This window comes from Leucopleurus acutus (genome assembly GCF_964270905.1).
Source record: "Leucopleurus acutus genome assembly, chromosome: 8".
Classification (NCBI taxonomy): Eukaryota; Metazoa; Chordata; class Mammalia; order Artiodactyla; family Delphinidae; genus Leucopleurus; species Leucopleurus acutus.
Window position 1 is genome coordinate 71,246,794 of NC_139151.1, and position 19,177 is coordinate 71,265,970.

The 19,177-nt window shown below is 52.2% G+C and overlaps 1 protein-coding gene across 10 annotated transcripts in view; it reads right to left on the reverse strand.

Moving 5' to 3' along the window:
- Positions 1 to 19,177, reverse strand: part of ABCC8 (ATP binding cassette subfamily C member 8) — a gene marked incomplete at both ends in the record, with an annotated part of 75,777 nt that overhangs the window by 14,169 nt on the left and 42,431 nt on the right. For 4 of the 10 annotated variants that reach the window (XM_082844434.1, XM_082844432.1, XM_082844431.1 and 1 more), the window contains 11 exons: positions 493 to 618; positions 2,353 to 2,490; positions 3,786 to 3,866; positions 4,532 to 4,616; positions 5,686 to 5,784; positions 6,509 to 6,544; positions 7,855 to 7,890; positions 16,549 to 16,654; positions 17,352 to 17,427; positions 17,819 to 17,935; positions 18,109 to 18,214. In XM_082844434.1, the coding sequence (XP_082700560.1) occupies positions 493 to 618; positions 2,353 to 2,490; positions 3,786 to 3,866; positions 4,532 to 4,616; positions 5,686 to 5,784; positions 6,509 to 6,544; positions 7,855 to 7,890; positions 16,549 to 16,654; positions 17,352 to 17,427; positions 17,819 to 17,935; positions 18,109 to 18,214 (1,006 nt within the window). Of the gene's footprint in view, positions 1 to 488; positions 619 to 2,352; positions 2,491 to 3,785; positions 3,867 to 4,531; positions 4,617 to 5,685; positions 5,785 to 6,508; positions 6,570 to 7,836; positions 7,891 to 16,548; positions 16,655 to 17,351; positions 17,428 to 17,818; positions 18,014 to 18,108; positions 18,215 to 19,177 lie in introns of all 10 variants that reach the window. The other 6 variants (XM_082844435.1, XM_082844433.1, XM_082844428.1 and 3 more) reach the window with 5 other exon arrangements.

Consider the following 19,177-nt stretch of genomic DNA (forward strand, 5'->3'; position numbering starts at 1 on the left):
GGGAGAATGGAAACCTGAGATTGCCAATGGCCCTCATTGTTATATGAGAATGAAGCCAATGTGAGGTGAGTAGAGCCAAGGGATGGTGAGAAATAGATTCCTGATGATATTGCTTGACTACCTGGATCTAGCTCCACCTGAAGCTATGGCATTGACTTTCCAGTTTCTTGAGCCACTAAATCCTTAACTACCCACCCTTTTTATTCCCTTGCTTAGCCAGTTTGCATTGGTTATCTGAAGCCTTGTAACTAAACGGTACCTGACTATCTCAGGATAAGCGGAAGTCATCCTCCCGACCCTGCCTTGGGTAGCTGGCACAGGTACTGGCTCTCTAGTGGGAGCAAGTTCACGCCCAGCTCCCACATCTGTCCTTTGTGTGTGTGTGGGGGGGGCTTCCTGGGGCCAATGAGGGCAGGAAGACCTTTATGAGTTCAGGTTCTAGCAAAACCTTCCCCTCAGGGGGTGGCTGACTGACCGCCAAAATACACCCACCTTCTCCAGCTCTTGGTCCTGCCGGTTCATGAGGGTCTTCCAGTGCTCAAAGAGCTGGCACTCAGACCTCTGGAAGTCCTTGAGCGTGCCCTCTCTCTGGATGGTGCCATCCTTCATGGCGATGATCTGGAAAGACAGAAACAAACCTGGCGGGGGGCTGGCTGGGGAGGAAGGGAGGAGGCCACAGCCCTGCCTGACCGAGAGCTCTAAGATGGATGTACACAGAGCACCTATCTCTTCCCCACCACAAACGGCCTCCAGCTTGCCTACTGCCCTCAGCAACACACTCCAGGATTTAGAGTCTGGTACCTCTGGGTGGGGGGGGGGGGGGGGCGGGTATTCTCAATGGTTGCCCCGTGGTTGATAGAAGGGTTTGCAGAGCAAATTAGAGCATCCTGGTCAAGCTGTCTGGGTATCCCCAAGGACTCCAGCAGTGAGAGCTGTTTCCATACACTGAAAGGGCTAATAGCACGTTACCCTTAGCTCCTCCTCATGGCAGGTCTGATACGTTCCACCCGTGTTTGGCAAAGCACCTGTTGGTCTAAGGGTGTGTGGCCTCTTTGAAATCAATAAAACTTCTTTTATTTGAAACATTCAATGTTTTATACTCATGTAGACCCATCAGTAATTCAGAAACCCATCCTGCTCCTCTCACCCCCACCCACCCCATGCTGGGGTTCAGGGACGGATGCCCAGGAGTCCTGTTCACTGACACCTTGAGGAACCAGGCACCTCCATGTCTGCCTTCTTTGGACTAAAGATTGTCCTGAATTGTCTCACCAGAATCACCACAAAAACTCAGACACAAACCTGTACCTGCTTTAATAGCTTTTTTTTTTTTTTTTGGCGGTACGCGGGCCTCTCACTGTTGTGGCCTCTCCCGTTGCGGAGCACAGGCTCCGGACGCGCAGGCTCAGCGGCCATGGCTCACGGGCCCAGCCGCTCTGCGGCACGTGGGATCTTCCCGGACCGGGGCACGAACCCGTGTCCCCTGCATCGGCAGGCGGACTCAACCACTGCGCCACCAGGGAAGCCCTTTAATAGCTTTTTAAAGAAATCTAATTTTTTTTTCTTTTTTCTGCTTTAATATCTTTTTGTGAAGATCTGGATCTTTTTTTTTTTTTTTCCACAGTAGAGGGAAGATCTTACCACATGTAGAAGGAAGACTTATTTGGGGGGAATTAGCAGGGCCGATTAACACAGACCTGAAGCTTAGGAAGGACCTCAATTTCCCCGGACAAATTTATGTAGGATTCAGGCAAGACCCAGATTTCACAAGTCACATGATTTCCATCTTAAAAATTAAATGCTTTCCAATTATTTGAAAAGTAACTATTGTCTTCATGTTGAGGAATATGGGCATTTAACTGATGTGGGATTTCACAAAATTGCATTCTACTGGTAATATTGAAGTTTCTATTACCACTGCCGTTGTTTGTTTCCATATTTTCCATTGGATCCTAACTTGAATCTGATGCACTAGTGGGCAGGAAGATGGCTCTCCCCTCCAAATGGGCACTCCCCAAGGCAAGGGGGGGTGAGTCATCAAACTGGGCAGGAAACAGAGGTAAGAACTGAGTGTCTGCTTCTTTTTGAGACTTCTTTGTGCCAGCCTTGTGTGTACCCACATGGGGCCCGTGTCAGGATATGGATGTCTGCAGCTCTAGGTGATACCAAACCCTTGGGCTATGCAGGGTCTCCCTGATTGGCCCAGCCTGTGTGAAGCCATCCATTGCTGATCTCTTCTGCTTTGTGGCCCTCAGCAGTTGCTACTGAGACATCTGATTGACTCCTTTGAAGATGGCCGACTGCCTCTCCCGCCTCAGCCCTCCACAGCTTGACCCCCTTGCGGCCCCTCACCCAGTCTGCATGCGGCAGGTACTGTAGCTTGTGCGTAACTAGGACCACCGTCCGCTTATCATCTCGGAGCAGCTCAAGGATCCCAGCCTGCATCAGGTGGTCACTCAGATGGACATCCAGAGCTGAGAAGGGGTCATCCTAGGCAGAAGGGAGAAGGTAGGGACACACGTGGGAAGAGGGGATAACAGTGAGCGTAAAAACCACCAGAGTTACACCAGCTCTGTTTTAGGGACTGACACGAACCCAGCCCACTGCGTGGTCCTGGACGGTGCAACCAACCTTTCTGGGCCTCAGTTGCCTCGTCTTGAAATGGGGCTATCAGCTTTGCCTCTCAAACAGATCTAATCACAAGCATTTCCTGACTCCTGAACCTCCACTGACTCCCTATAGTTTATTAAGTCTGAATTCCTTAGCACACTAATCCAGGCCCTTTATTTACCACCTGCTCAGTCTTCCTTTCCAGTCTCACTTCTCATCTGTCTTGTGCAAGCTCCCTACGCTCCAGGTTTCCAGGGAATTTGCCATTCCAGGCCTTTGCCCAAGCTGTTTCCTCTGCCTGGAGTGCTGATCTGCCTCTTGTCTGTCTGGTGAACTGTTATTCATAGTAATAGTGGAGGGTGGAGAATAAAGCTGGGGTCAGAGACCTGAGGTTCCTTCTTCTAACCGTCTGTCCAAATGGGCTCCCTCTTTCCTTCTGTTTAATTGACTCACTCTTCAAGACCCTCCTCTAGGAAGCCCTCCCTGATTACTCTAGCCCTCACAGTTGTCTCCCTGGACACAGTCTGTGTCACACAGTTTGGCTTTCAAGTGGGCTGTGGCTCTTAAGTGTGGGTAAGCTCTGTCTCCCTAATCAGACTCTCAACCTTTGAGGCCAAGGGCTGGGTCTTAGAATTCTTCAGTATCAACTAAGGTACCTCACTCAGAACTTGGCATGAAGTAGGGCAGGTATAGATAAGTTTTATCTCATGTTTGATTACTAGTGGTTAACTGGAGTGCTGTGTCGAGAAGGATTCTGAGGCCAAGTTAAGTTTCCATGGGAAAGAAAGCTGTGATCAATTAGCAATGTCTGCTCTGGGCATGAGATGTGAAGTGGTAACTCACCTTCCATGTATTTGCCATTTTTATAGTCGGGCTAAATAAATGTTAATAGGTTGGGGCTGTCCTACAGGGAGGAGGCCTATAATTACTACTCGCCTCCCCTCATGGCTACTGCAGAGCCCAGTGTGAAATCCACATGGGTCAATTGGACTAACCGTGCCTCAGTTTCTCCATCAATAAGATGGGTAGGTAATATCTCTGGCAGGAGAGGATTGCTCCTGGAGGGGGAGGCTGTAGGGTGATGGTATGTGTGGGACTGTCTATCTGTGTAGGCAATGAGCCAAGGTGGCAGCCAGACACGAGGGCCCCAAGGAGGTACCAGCTGGTGCACTCACCAAGAAGACGACGTTAGTGTGCTGGTAGAGGGCTCGGGCCACGCTGATGCGCTGGCGCTGACCACCGGACAGGTTGATGCCCTGCCGCCAAAGGGGAGGAAAGGTCATGCCTTCACAGCCCTTCAGGAGAGACTGTCCTGGCCCCTCCTTGTGAGCTCTTTGGGAGGGAGGCCTGGCTCTATGCCCCTCTTTGCCCCCTCTTCACCTGGCAGAGAAGGGGAACTTGTACATGTTTACTGAATTCATTCAGAAGTGGGGAGAATGATTCCCAAGGTGCTAGGGACCATCTGACCCATGAAAACCAGGATGGAGGAAGGGCGGATTTAAATCACACCTAAGGAGGACAGCCACAGAAGAATCCTATTTGTTTAAGCTTATGGAGGAGGGACCCCGCCTGGAGAGGGAACAGGAAGAACCACCCTGAGTCTAGCGCAGTGTTGTGTGGGCTCTCAGTACATACTTGGGGCATGAATGGAGATGTCAAGTCATCTCCAGCCTGGGAAAGTGCTAAGCTGACCTCTGCACCAAGCAAGACCGAAAACTTTTCGAGGACAGCCACCAACCCAGGGCTCAAGGAGATCATTTTGATCCCACTGCAGGCAACTCTTCAGCCTTCCCCCTCTCTCATTTCTCATTACCTGTTCTCCCTGAGAAGGATTTCAGGGCATGGTGATGGTGATGGGTGGGGAGCAGGGGAGGCTGAGGGCCCCAACTTTGAGAACCAGCCCCTGGAAGCTGCTACTAACCCGTTCCCCAATCTGGGTCTGGTCTCCATGGGGCAGGATGTCGATGTCTGGCTGCAGGGAGCAGGCTTCGATGACCATCTTGTACCTGCAGTGGGGTGGGTGGGGACACAGCTGATCAGCCTGGCCAGAGGTGGGCCTGGGCATTTGCAGAGGGTCATTACCTTCCAGGCAGACATGCCCAGGAGGAGCAATGGCTTTAATGGGCCTCCTGATGGGTGTAAGCAAACACCCCGTGAGCTTGAAAAGAGCTGAGGGCAGCACCTGACGCCATCATGAAGAAAGTTAAATATTTGAAAGATGAAATTGAATGGGAGCAGATAGCCACATAAGTGACAAGAGAGGGCCTGGGGCCCCTGTGCAGTGGGAAAAGCTGTAGCCAGAGCCCGTGCTTGGAGCACTGCCAGGGAAAAATCACTGCTGGCTTGCTTAGGCAGTAAATGATGATGGCTGGCCAAATATTCGCCCAGCCTGCTCCCCTCACACTTCCCTGGCCAGCTCTCAGCCCGGGCAGGCGCCAGCCAGAGTGCATGGAGGCATCACAGTGTCTTGGTGACATGTACTTGGGTGTCAGGAAGACTTGGATTTGAAACCCATTTCTGTCACTTACTGGCTGGGTGGCCTTGGGAAAGTTACCTAACCTTCCTGAGTCTTGGTTTCCTCATCTATAAAATGGGGATAATAATAGTACCTGCCTACTGGGATTGATGTGAGCATTACAGCAAGTCATGCATAGCAAGAGCACCTGGAAAGAGCTCCATGATGTTAGCAGCCATTAGCACTGGAGGGATCTGTGTACAAGCTGCGGAGCTGGGGGTAGGGAAGCACGAGAACGGAGACCCACGGAGGGCTGGGCGAGCCTTTTCACCAACCTCAAGAGAAGGCACCAGGGTTCCTGCACCTCCCTCCCCTCCTGCCTTCTCAACCACGGGAGCTGGACTGCCCTGATGCCCAGCACATCTGGATCATTTCCAGATGGACCATATGGAACAGGCTGGAATCCAGATAAGGGGGCTGGAGAGCAGGATGGCTGGGTGAGGAAGATCGATGGAGGAGCAGGCAGCCGGCTGGGCTTGGGGGCTGGGGCAGTGGCTCATGCATGACCAATTGCTCCCCCCCGCAGCTTGCCCCCCAACCCACCTCCTCGAGGCTTTTACCGTTGTTTGTTGAAGGGACTCTCAAAGGTGATGTTCTCCTCCACGGTGGCATTTAGCAGCCATGGTTTCTGAGAAGCATAGGCCACGGGGCCTCTCTTCCTGGAAAAAGCGGGGCAGGAGTAGGGAGGTATTCTCAGGGGGTCATTGTCAGAGGTGGTTGTCAAGCTGATGGCTTAAACTGGGGCAAGGGGGTGGGGGCAGCACTAAGATGAGGAGGTGCAGTTGGCAGAAATCTGCTTTGAGTGGCTCCTGGTGGCCTCTCGTTCCCCAAGGGCCTGAGGCAGGCTTGGGTGCTGGGTCTTAGCTGGCTGGCGGATAAGGGACCTCAACCCCTCCCTGCTCTCCACCCCTCCCTATCCCACCCCTTCAGTCTGTTGCCCTTCCTAAGTCTCTACCCAGAGCCTGGGAAGACCCCAAAGTGTGACCAAACTAAATAAATACTTGAACCCTGATTTCCTCCTTCCTCGAGTAGCCCTCAAACCACTCGACTTTGATGTTAGCAGGTAACACTCCAAATGGAACCTTTTAAAAATGAACCCACATTTAGTGTGATGTGGTTTCTGAAGACAAAAAAAAAAAAAGGAAAGAAAGAAAAGGAAAAGATGACCACCAGACAAAACTGATCTGGTGTGAAGCGAGCGGCTTGACGCACGGAAGCAGCGGCGGCCTCCGAACCACCGCATGGAGCACAGCGCCTTCCCTGGCCTCCTCTGCAGCTGGCCTGGACCTGGGGGGCTGCCTTCCAGAGCTCTGTGGCTCCCTTGGCCTGAGACCCCCTCTGAGGAAGTCTGCCCTGGAGGGCGATGCTCTCGGGACACAGTACCTGATATCCGAGTCGGTTGCCGTCTCCCGCTCTGGGCTGCAGCAGGGGAGGAAAGATGTACCTTCAGGGTTCACCTGAGTAGACTGAGTTCTCCATAGACATTTTGAGCTCCCTCAAACCCAGCGTGAGTGCCTTTATAATCCCTGAGATCAAGACTGCAGCCACAAAAGCCACACGCCACCCAGGGGAAGCCTCCGCTGCCTGAATACACGCGGCGTGTGTGAGGAAGGCCTCAGGGGACCTGGTTAAGTTACGAGGGACAGTGGGGGGAAGGCACCACTGGTGTAGGCTCATGGGGGTGGTGGTGCTTCCCACGTCAGAGGAGCATGAGGCCCAACATGTGGCTTCTGCAGACCCAGCCTCTGCATTAGGGCGCGGACGCACTGGCCGAGGTCTCGGGCTGACACGGCTGCACAAATATCTGGGGCAGGAAGTGCGCTTTGACCGTAGCCAGGCGAGGCTGGGCAGGCCACCATGGGTGCCTGCAGTCCGGGGATGGCAACCTACAGCCGATGGAGCTCAGTGTGGCACCTCGAGAGCTGAGAAGGGCTCCAGGTGTGATTTGCAGCCCCAGGTCCCTGTCAGAAGACAACCGTGGAGCCTGGGGGATCTGCCGACAGGGACGTGGTCAACTGTGGTGCCCACGTAGCCTGGACAGACCCCAACTGCTCCAGTGTCAAATACTCCGTCCCGTTGTGCTCATCCATGCGTTCATACTTGTCACATACCATGAGGCCTGATTTTTGGCTCAAGAACTATGGTCACTATGGCTAGAGAGTCTGGGCTGTCATCATGCCCTGGCACTTGGCGACAAGACGGGAGAAAGGGCAGAGAAAGTATGGGGAAGTGAAACTTCTGTGGTGTTGGAGAGTGAAGGCCAGAAGCTTAAACGGATTTCCAAGGTCAAGTCAACCTCCCACTCCTGACTTCCCACCACCTCCAGTGTGTCTCGATTGTCTTGAAAGAGGTGTGGTTGGGCAGCGTTTTGAAGGCCTTAGAGCCACATCAATCTATTTCACTTGGATGTCTTAGACGACCAGAACATAAAGCACATTGAACATAAAGCAACACGACTGAATTTTCTGTCTGCCTAGGGGATACCCACCTCCGCTTTTTATAGCTTTGTTTCTCAACTTTTCTTTCTTTCTTTTTTCTTTAAATTTATCTTTTATTTTTTTATCTTTGGCCGCTCTGTGCAGCATGCGGGATCTTAGTTCCCCGACCAGGGATCTAACCCATGACCCTTGCACTGGGAGCACGAAGTCCTAACTGCTCGACCGCCAAGGAATTCTCCAAGCCCCTTCCCTTTATTGGAACCCACTTCCAACCGAGCACCAAGGCTGTACCTGGGGTCCTCTCCCGTCTCGCTGTCAGGAAGGCTGCTGGGGCACAAATGGGAAAAAACGATACCAGTTACTTCTCACTCCACTGCCTTCCTCTCCATCACACTGTGTCTTTGGGGAGAAGCAACCCCACAATCCCCACCCCTCTGACCCATCCCCAGTGCCCCCAAGTGGCTTCCATGGGGGCAGAAACTGTTCTTCTCAATCTCTGTCCCTCCTGCAGCAACTGGATGGGCCCCCTCCAAACAGCAAGGGCTTCATTAGTACTCCTGACACAACTCCAAGCAGCAGTGAAGCTGGGTTGGCATCAAGACTGGCTTATAGTTGGGAAAACTAAAGCTCAGGGAGGGAAAATGACTTTCCCAAGGTCATAATCATTTCGTACAGCGTTTTCCAACTGTGGATTGGGACCCGAAAATTGGGTCTGAAACAAGTAAACTGCAACTGCACTTAAAAAGAAAAGAAAAAGAAAATACCAATGTGCATTGCATGTGGTCAAGATGTGTACTTTTTGTGTGAATTTTTTTTCTCTTACCTATCAATGCATAAATGTAGTGGACTGTGATGTAAAATCTGTTTCATACTGTGGATTACAGTAAAAATTTTTTTGAAAAACACTGAGTGAGGGGCTTCCCTGGTGGCACAGTGGTTGAGAGTCCGCCTGCTGATGCAGGGGACATGGGTTCGTGCCCTGGTCCAGGAGGATCCCACATGCCACGGAATGGCTGGGCCCGTGAGCCATGGCTGCCGAGCCTGCGCGTCCGGAGCCTGTGCTCCGCGACGGGAGAGGCCACAGCAGTGAGAAGCCCGCGTACCGCAAAAAACAAAACAAAACAAAACAAACAAAACAAAAAACACTGAGTGAGGTGACCTGAATTTTGGTGCCAACTTTGTCAGTGCTCTTTCTCCTGCCCCAGGCCACCTTTCAACCTTCCAGAAGCAACCTTCTGCCAATGAAGTATGTACTTCTGACATGCACATTTGGGGAAAATCAATCTGTTCTGTCTTCATGCAGATCTTACTTTAATAATAGTAAAACCAGCTAACATTTATTGAACTTTTATAAGCACTTGTGATAAGCACTGCAATAGTATTATCTATTTTAAAGCTCAAAAAAACCATATGAAGGAGGTCCGCACTTCATAGACAAGGAAAGTGAGACTTAGAGAGGCTAAGTAACTTGCCCAAAGTCACACAGCCAGCAAATAGCAAAGAAAATAGATTTGTCTAACTCCAAAGCTTCATGCTCTTAATGACTATGCTGCATTGCTTCACTGTGATTACCCAGGCCATACCTCTGATAAATTTCTTGCCAGGAAAACAGGATGGACAAAAACAGGGATGGAAAGAAGCCTGATGAAATTCTCTTTTGTCCTCTGCTGAGGAGCAGAACAGAATGGACCCTGATGGATATATAATCACCAGTTCCCTATGATCCTATTCGCCGATCTTTATGGTTTCATTTCACTCCCTCAACTCCACCTAACCTCATGTTCCCTAACCATCAGATTGCTGTAGTTTATGGACAAGCTGGTCATGTGGGACAGATTAAAAAACCCAAGCTTACAAATTCCAACTCTGCGTCCACAGCCCAGATAAGCTCATCGCTGCAGTCTTCTGCCTTGACTGCTTCCAGAGTTGCAAAGGCTGTTACTTTTCTGGAGGGAAGCACATCTGTGGCCTCCCTGAGGACCCCAGCACACACTGAACTCCCTCGGCTCTAACTCAGTTTGCAGCATTATCTGGGCTGTTCATTTAGCCCTTATAATGGACTACCTTCTTCTCTAATCAGCTCCTGTGTAAGTCTTTTATCCCCAGCGGGATTTTAAGGCAGGAAGAGCATCTTTTTCAGCTCCACAGTGCTTAGCACATGACAGGTCTGTAATAAATGGAGGTTGGTAACAGACATCTTTAATCGTTTGGGAGGAAGGAAGGGAGGGGGGCTAGCACTCAATGCGGGCCATCCTCATGCCAGGCACTGTGTGAAGTTGTTTGTATTCATCACTTCATCCTCACAACAACTCTGTAAAAAGATGTTAGTATCCCCATCTTACAGATGGAAACACTGAGGCTTAGAGTTTGCCTGATGTGCCCAATGGTACAGAGCTAGAAAGAGGGGAAGCTGGGATGTGAATCCAGGTTCCTCTTCTCCTCTTTCCAGTGTAGTTCCAGCCTTCCTAGAATGAGTCTCCTCATTGTGTGTGTATGTCTTAATCTGAAAAGTAAAAAATGGTATATGTGGCACACACTTCCTCTCATTGATTGCTGGGCTCTTAAATGATTGTTCCTCTTCTGCCTGCACTTTTGGGACCAAGCAGTGAGCTAAGAAGATGATCTCTCCTTTTCTCTGACCCACCTCCTTCCCTGCAGCCAGCTGTGAGCTGGGTGCCTGTGTGCATGGCAACCCGAATCACTGCACAGAGCCTGCCCTCAAAGGGCTCACAGTCTGGCAGAGCAAATCAGACAGGTACAGATGTCAGAAAGTTATAAGGGCCAAAAGAAAAGTAGTAGCAAGAAAGTCCTATAGAAATTTGGGGGAAAAGTACACACAAACACATATGCAAATATGCAGAGAAAAGACTGGAAACTTCTGGGTGGCGTGATATTAGGTGGTTTTTAATCTTCTTTATACTTGCGTATCTTTTCTCATTTAATGTACATTCTTTTAGAGTCAGAGAAAAATGTACTTTTTACAAGTAGTTTGGAGGAGGAAGAAATCTGAGAAAGTGAGGAAGGGCTCATAGAAGTTACAGGTGAACGGAACCACGAAGCAGGAAGGATGGAGACAGCGGAGGTGGAGGGAGGGAATTCTAGGCTGGAGGAGGAGTCTGCATGAGTGCAGAGAGTGTGAGAAGTGGAAGGAACATGGGCTCTAAAGTTTGTATCCGATGGGCTTCTCTACTCACTGGTTGTGAAATCATAGGCAAGTCCCTTTCCTTAGGGGAGCCTGTTTCCTTATCTATAAAATTGGGGTAATGGTAGGAACCTCACCATAACTCTGGGAGAATGTATTACCAACATAGCTCATAGCTGGTTGGAGGGAAGGACCTGGGTGGGGTTCGAGAATGAGGGATGGGGTGGGCGGGAGATCATCCTTTCAGCTCGGTGCTTGGTTTCAAAGGCACAATGGCCCCAACATTCATTTAAGACCCCAACAATAAATAAAAAGGAAAGCAGTGGAAATTGAGGTTGGAAGGGGAAGTTAGGACTTATGGGTCTCCATGGTCCATTCATCCTGCCCCAGAGGGGCTTGTTGCTGCCCTGAAATGTTACCTTTCACGCACAGTGCCCTTTCTGATTGATGTTGCTGGGTCCTAATGCCAAATCTCTGAGGGAGGAAAGGGTTTTTCTTATAGTTCAGATGAGGAAAAACTAAGATGCAGAGAGGTGAAGTAACCTGCCCAAGGTCACACAGCTATCGAGTGGCAGAGTCAGGACCACAACCAGAGACTATCTAGTTCCCAAGTCGGGCTCATCATGTCCACATGGTGCCCCTGCTGTCTGCTCACCGTCTCACCACACCTGCCTCCTGCAGGAAACCTGGGGTGCCCTTGAGCCCCTGACCCAACTCCCCAAAGGCTCCAATGAACTGTATGAACAGATGGGATCACAGAGTTGTCCTGAGACAAGCCTATTTTTCACCCTGGGGAATCGGGGGTCTCAGGAGGCAGCCTTCACACCAAAAGGCAACAATGTCCTGAGGCAGGCTCAGAACAAGTAGGGCCCGGGGCGCACACCTCTGTGGGTGGCAGGGGCAGCAGGGAGCTCCAGAGAGGCCAGTTTGCAGTTCCTCGTGGGGAGGTACCTCAACACTTTCCTCAGATCCCTGCTTCCTGCTGTCTCCCCAGGGCTGTTTAAAATCAATCTACTGTGGACATTAATGGCCCTATTTTTTATTTCCAGGGAAAGAATTTCACTTGAAGATATCTGCTAATTTTGAGTGTTTACCAGAATGTTTTCCTCTAAAAGATTAAGGAGAGAGTTTGCAAATTCCCAGGTTAACAGTGAATCGAAGCAGAGAGCCAGGCAGGTGCAGGTGACTATCAGTAAAGTGAATATTTGGGAGCCGCACGAGACCTGGGTTCTCCCAGAGACATGGAGCCGGGCAACAACCGATGTGCAGGACCCACTCAAGGCTGCCTCAGTAACTCTGCAGCCTAGAATGTAGGGCCTCACCCCTGAAGCCCCCATGCGCATCCCAGGTCTCTGTCCACCCAGGACTGGTGAGCCCCCTGAGGGCAGGGGCCAGGTCTTCTCCTTTGTAGCTTACACAGAGTGGTTCACAAAATACACATCCTGTGGGGGGGGCACCTGGGGCATGGCATGGAGTAGCCCTCCAGTCCCATCTCCAAGGAGCTCAGTGTCATGGGGGAGACATGCCCCAGCATACAGTGTGAGGCATGCACGAATAGGATTTGCACATTCCAAATGCTGGTGGAGAAGTTGGGTGGTGGAGGTCTGGGTGAGGAAAACAGCTTGGGCAAACGCATGTGGGAAGGAGAGAGAGGTAAAGGCGCATTAATTGCAGCCTCCTAAAGGTCATAAGTTGTTCCTGGTTCATTCATTTAGCAAATGCATTCATTTAGCAAAGGCGCTGTGGATACAGAGAGACAAACAAGATATGATCTTTATCCCCAGGGAGCTCACTACAGTCTCTCCTGGAGACAGGCTGGAGTATAATTAAAGAGCAATAGGGGAATTTTGTTCCTGGAATAGAAGTACATCGTCAAAGAATAATATTTATAATAATATTTATAGGGCATTTGCTACATGCCAGGTTAAACCTCACATTAACTCCATGGGTAATAAGGGAAAACTGGTACAGAAGGGTCACAGAATTCCCCAAAGCACAGAGTCCAGATTTGAACCCAGACAGCCTGCCTCCAGAACGTTTGCTCCTATCCGCTCAGCAGTACTGCTCATTTTCTTCAAGGAAGGAATAAATGAATGGTTGTACACACAAAGCAATCTCCCCAGAGCATTCTCTGCTGTGACCCTCCTCATCCCCCAAATCCCTGCCTTGTACCTCCTGGAACTCTTTCTGGCTGCCTGGTCACCAGGTCTTGGCCCTGGTATGGATGAAAAACCCTGGAGCGGCTTGGCATCGCCCCTGCCTCTGGCTGCAGACAGCCAGGCCCCGGGAGGGGCTGCTGGGTCAAATGCTATTTTGCTCTTGGCTCACTTGGCAAGCGCATCGTTGCCCTGCAGCCCTGCAGCCCAGGGTCTGAGGCATGGAGCTCCTGCAAGTAACGGAGGGGGGCCCTCAACACACAGTCCCCACACTGAACTCATTGCCCAGGGTAGGTGGGCCAGGCAGAGCTGTGTACGTATCCAGGATTTTGAGAGACAAACAGCAGATGAAGCCAGCTGAGCCAGGTATGACCAGCCTCCTTCTCCCATCCGCTGTAATGAACTCCTGACTGATCTCCCTTCCTGCAGTCTCTCTCTCCCCGATCCCTCATCCTGTGACACCAGCACGTTTCTCCTACAGCCTTCAGGCTAAATCTTGTTTCCCAGGCCAGGTATACAGGGTGTCTGACCTCAGCCCAGCCCACTTCTTTCTTTCTTTTTTTTTTTTTTTTTTTTTTTTTTTGCAGTACGCGGGTCTCTCACTGTTGTGGCCTCCCCTACTGCAGAGCACAGGCTCCGGACGCGCAGGCTCAGCGGCCATGGCTCACGGGCCCAGCCGCACGGGCCCAGCCGCTCCGCGGCATGCGGGATCCTCCCAGACCAGGGCACGGACCCGTGTCCCCTGCATCGGCAGGCGGACTCTCAACCACTACGCCACCAGGGAAGCCCCCAGCCCACTTCTTTAGTCCTGTCCTTCACCAGTGTCCCTAACACCCACTGCTCTGGCACCAGAACCACACCCTCTTACATGATCACACCTTTGCCCACGCTGATACCCTTGCCTGGAACACCTTCCTCTCCCACCCCGGCCTCTTCCATCTGATGAAACCACGCTCATCCTTCGAGGCTCAGATACCATGTCCACGTGAGCCTTCTTTCCTTGACCACAGAGTTCACTGTTCCTCTGTGCTCGATGGTGGCACTGATCTCTGTTCTCCCTTGGAAGCAGCGGCCACGTCTTCACCATCTTTGCATTCATATTGCTGTGCTCGGGGTCTGGCACACAGCAGGTGCTCAGTAAATATGGGGTGAGCGAATACATCAATGCAGAGAAGCCAGAACATGAGCTGAGTCATGAACAAATTCTCACAACGTCCCGGGGTTGCCTGCAGGCTACCCTGATGCACTCGCTACGCTTGGGAGGGAAGCTGTGCTGTGGAGGGGGGCAAAGTGGATCCTGGAGCAAAAAGATCCTTTCACCATCACCCCTCGCTGAGCCTGGAACAGAGCCAGGATGTGGAGCCCCACCTGCCGGTCGAGGAGAGTGAGTGTCAACGCAGACAGAGCTGTGAGCTGTGCTGCGATGGTTCTGCTGAGGTGGGGCGGCGGGGTATCACAGCCGTTGAGGCTGCTGGCCTTCAGAGTGGTCAGGCTAGCTATTTCTTTGTGTTGCTCTCCAGCCCCTTCTCTCTCAGCACACTGGAAAGCCCATGCACTTGAGCACTTAGGGGCACATCCCACTTCTGCCATTTAAGGGCTGGGTGGCCTTGGGCAACTTGCTTCCCCTCAGTTTCCTCATCTGTTAAATGGGGATAATGATAATGCCTACTTCACAGAGTTTGGTGAAGACTGACCGAGACAATGAGTAAATAAAGTGCCTTCCACAGTATCTGGCACACAAGAGGCGCTCCAGCACCCTGGAGAGGCCCCTGTACCCGCTGGGGCTGGGGCAGAGGTTTCCTAAGAAAGAAGAGGCAGCAGTCAGACCCTGAGGGTTGGCACACCTTGGAGAGGAGGTTGGGGCTGAGGCTGAGCTGCCTCTGTAGAGGCCAGAGAGGTGCTGACACTGGTGTGACGGCACCTGAGGTTGAAGGGGGTGGGGAGGAGATGAAGGACGTGGGGCAAAGGGGACACGCTCAGAGGGGGTCTGATTCAGGCTGAGTGGGACACAGACAGGGGAATCTAGGGGCAGCCCCAGTCTCTGGGCTCTGTAATCTCATCTAGGAAAGGCCTGCCCTGAGAGAGGGCCTGGGTCCAGTTTGCCCTCCACATGGAATTTGGAGAATAATCCCTGGAACTAGGACCCAAGGGACCCCAGCCCAAGGCAGTGGCCAGGCTTGAGGGAAAGAGCCCAGGCTTGGGACCCTGGTCTGCATGCTGACCGGTAAGTCACCCAGCCTCTCTGTCCTCAGTTCTTACTTCTGTGAAATGGGGCGATAACACCCAGCGGGAAGCTTCAGTGAGATCGTGCTTGCAGTGCACTTAGCAAAGGGCCTGCCCATACCAGGTGCCCAATAAATGGTCAGTTGCTTTCTTCAGCTCACAGTTCACTGGGGGCTCCTGTCTTCCCATCACAGACACACACAGGCAGTCAACGGACAAGGGCTCCTCCCTCCAAAGCCCTGAGGGGCAGTTGGTACAAGGGCCTGGCAACGCAATGCTTGGACCTTTCCTGTCAGGCTGTGTTGAGAGACACCCGAATAAGATAGGGAATGGATGCAGAGACCATCTGTCCCAGACATACCACATCCCCAGTGGAATCAAGGTTCCAGAGACTAAGGTCATGGGAAACCCAAGGGGCTTGTTTGCCAACCCACAGCCCTGTTGAGGAGGGAAACTTGCCAGATGTGTTGGGTGCACCATTCAGGGACATTTTGGAAAAACAGGAAATGCGGGTACATGCAGGTGTTCAAACACTGGTCCCAAGGTCTTTCTCTCTGCTCGGTCTGCACTCAAGCTTATGAAAAAACCTGACATCTTGCCTCTACTGAACTGGCTGTGACTTTCATTCCTGAAACCTCAGTCGGATCCCTCTTTCTCTTGGATTCTTGGATACTGGGGACGGGGAGGTGTTGGGGATGAGTGCCGGTAGGCTCCAAGCCACGTTGTGTGATGACTGCAGTAGCCATGTTCTGTCCAGGTTTCTGAACACCTTTTCCACCCTCTTCATTTCTTGGTTCTTCTTTTCTGGCTTTTGAAAAAGTCTTTATTTTATTTGTATCTTTAATCAACTAGTTTCAAGTGCTTTTTGGAAGTGGGTATAAATAATAGATTCATGATTGACTCAGTCTAGGGTTCTGGCTCTTTAATTAGGATAGTGATCTTTGCCCAGAAACCTACATTTGTCTGGTTTATCTCTGGCTCCTTGAAATACCCACTGAATGGTCTGTATCAACTTTGCTGATGACCAAGCCAGAAACCAATGTTTGTGTTACGGTCCCTCACACTGGGAGGCAGTGCGGCTGAGTGAACGCGGAATTTGGAGTCAAACAGAACTGCGTTCAAGTTCCAGCTCTGCCACTTATTAGCTGGGTGAATGAGGGCCAAGAGTTTGGCCCTTCTCTACAACACGAGATCTGTTAACACTACTTACCTTGCTGGTTTTCATAAGGATTAAATGACATAGTGTGTGCAGAGGACATAGCAAAGTACCTGGCACATAGTGAGGGCTTAACAAATACTAATGATGGTAATGAGAATAACAATTCAGCGCTTTCATTGAGTACTCGCTGAACACACTCAGTAAATGCATGATGCATCCTCCACTGAGAAGGACGGTTGAAAAGAGGGCTTCCGCCTGCCCACTGTCTTTCCCCACTAACTGAGCCCGGAGGATGCATGTAGTACCTGTTCCAGAAGACGCCCCCCGAGACCTTCTGCATCTCCCCCAGGGTGGCTAGGAGGAGCGAGGACTTGCCGCAGCCCACCTGCCCCACAATCATGGTCAGCTGGCCTGCAGGGAGGGAGGGCGGCAGATGGGACTGGGGCCAGGAGGGAGTCTGAACAACCACCACCCGGAAAGACAGACAGACAGATATACCCAACCCCGGGGCCCCCATTTGCTTTCCTCCTACCTAGAATCCCCAGGGAGTCCTTTGAGCCTTTCCTTCTGGAAACCTACATCCTACCTCTGGCTCCCCAGGTCCTTCCTCCTTCCTACTGCTTATCCCCCCCGCCCCTTCCTAAGCACCTGCTTCTCCTTCCAGTGCTCTCAAGTGTGCCCAGCGCCTCCCAGTCCCAACAAATGGCACCCTTTCCTTCCCACTTCCATGCTTTGCTCCTGCTGCCTCCCCTGCAGAATGTCCACGCTGCCTCATGGCTGGAGGCACCCTGCTCATTCTCAGAATCCCCGCGAAGCACCCATTCTGTCTGCAACAGATGGCTTGACATCAAGGTCCCGCTGTCTTGCCCTGTCCTTGCTGTTGCACTGCTGCCTAGCACATGGACTCCTCGGGGAAGTAGCCCACCCCCTCTCTAACCTTCATACCCTAGAGCACACACCAAGAGTGCACATAGAGCAGGTACTCAGTCAATCCTGATTTTTCTTTTTCTCCCCATGTCACTCAGGGGAGCGTGGGAAGGGAGCACTTCAAACACGACTCCAAGGGGGACACCCCCAGACCATGATAGAGGGGTGAGCTGGGCCATACCTCGGGGGATGCAGATGGTGATGTTGGACAGTGTGGGGATTCCATCGGGGGTCCACGTGAAGAAGCCTCCAATGATCTTCGTTGGCGGTACCCCAGCCCCGGAAGAGAACAGAAAGGCAGCTGGGGTCTCAGTGTGAATAGTCCGTCGCCTCCCCTCCCCCATGAAAGCCAGAAAACACCGATTCTAGTCCCCAGATCACTTCCAAGGCAGGGGAGTGGGGGAATGGCCTTCTCGTGCAGACCTCTCTACCTGAGGCACCCTCCCCAGAGGACTGCTACAGGTCCCCCCACTTGGTGGAGATGGAAGCATTGTCCCTGGTCTCAGGACTCCTATGGACTCTGCAGGCAGCCAGGTGACCTCCAGGGCAGAGGGCTCAGCACACAGGTCTCTGGCACTTCAGATTTAGTGTTTCCTCCTGGAGTTGGCGCTGGGTGGCGAGCGTCGGGCTGCGGGGTCTCAGACTCACCTGGACACAGCAGTTGTCGGCATCCCCATCTGCACTGGGGGTCAGGCTCTGCAGCGGGCCCATGATGCCCCGACAATCCTCCCAGGCTGGACGCTTGCGATTCACAACCTTGAGGGGCTGGGGATGGTTAGGAGGAGGTGAGGGCCCAGGGGAGGAGCCGTGCAGGGAAGGGAGCTCCCCCCCAGTGAGGACAGGCTGAGGCAGGACCAGCAGGGAACGAGCTGCATGCATTAAAGAAAAACACTGTGTGTGTGGCGGGGAAGTATGGCAAGGGGACGCTGGACACTCACCACCGCCTGGTACTTGCTGGCCTGGCCCCGGGGCTCGGGCTCCCGGGGAGCACACTGCTCCTCGCGGATCTCTGCGCTGGACAGGAACTCACTCAGCTTCTGCACGCTGCAGAGGAAGTGCAGACACCCCTCACCCTGCCCAGGGCAGAGGGGAGGGGAGAGGGAGGAGGGCGAGGCCTGAGAGAGCAGCTCTGAGAAGATGCCAGGTTCTAGGTGTGGCCCTCAAAAAGCCCACACTGGAGGGGACAGACAGGGGGCATCCCATGGGGGGCGATAGGTGTTACCAAGGTTGGTTAGGGTCTACTAGTCAGCTGGAGTAGGTTAGGGCGTGGATCAGGTGGGATTGGCTAGTTTTAGGGTTAGCGTTACAGTTGGTTAGTCTTGAGTTATTAGACTGAAGGATGTTGGGCTTTACCAGTGACTTTTAGGTTAGTTAGGATTAGGATTGGCTATCAACCACAACTGATATTTTTTGATCACGTAATATACATGAAACACTGTTAAATACTTCATAAGCACATGATTTAATCCCCGTAATATAATTTGATCTTGCTGGGGGAGGTGTGGAAGAGGTATTATTCCCAACTCAGGGAGGAAAAGTCTCCACCCCTGGGATTTCCTTATGGACTCAGAGGAGGTTCCAGAAGCTTCACTCTTTTGATTCATTCTCTCTTATCCCTGGGGGTGGGCAAGATGCCTGGGGAATCTTGAGAATTGTTCGTGTACCCCTCTCCCACCTTTTGCTTAAATGTCCAACAGCCTGGGGCCACCCCCACCCCTGTTTCTGTTCTGGGCATGACACCCCCTCCCCACAGCAGGAGCAGACAGCCAGCCTCGTCCGCTTCCCCCTCTGTCCTTGTTCCAACACACTTGGCAGGGGCTGTGGGGGAGGGGAGGAGCTGGCCTTGGGGTCAACCTTCAGGCTGTGTCCTGTTCCCACTTTCAGCCCAGAGTCTGGTCTCCCTCTTTAAAAAGGGCTTAGCGGGCTTCCCTGGTGGCTCAGTAGTTGGGAGTCCGCCTGCCGATTCAGGGGGCGCAGGTTCGTGCCCCGGTCCGGGAGGATCCCGCA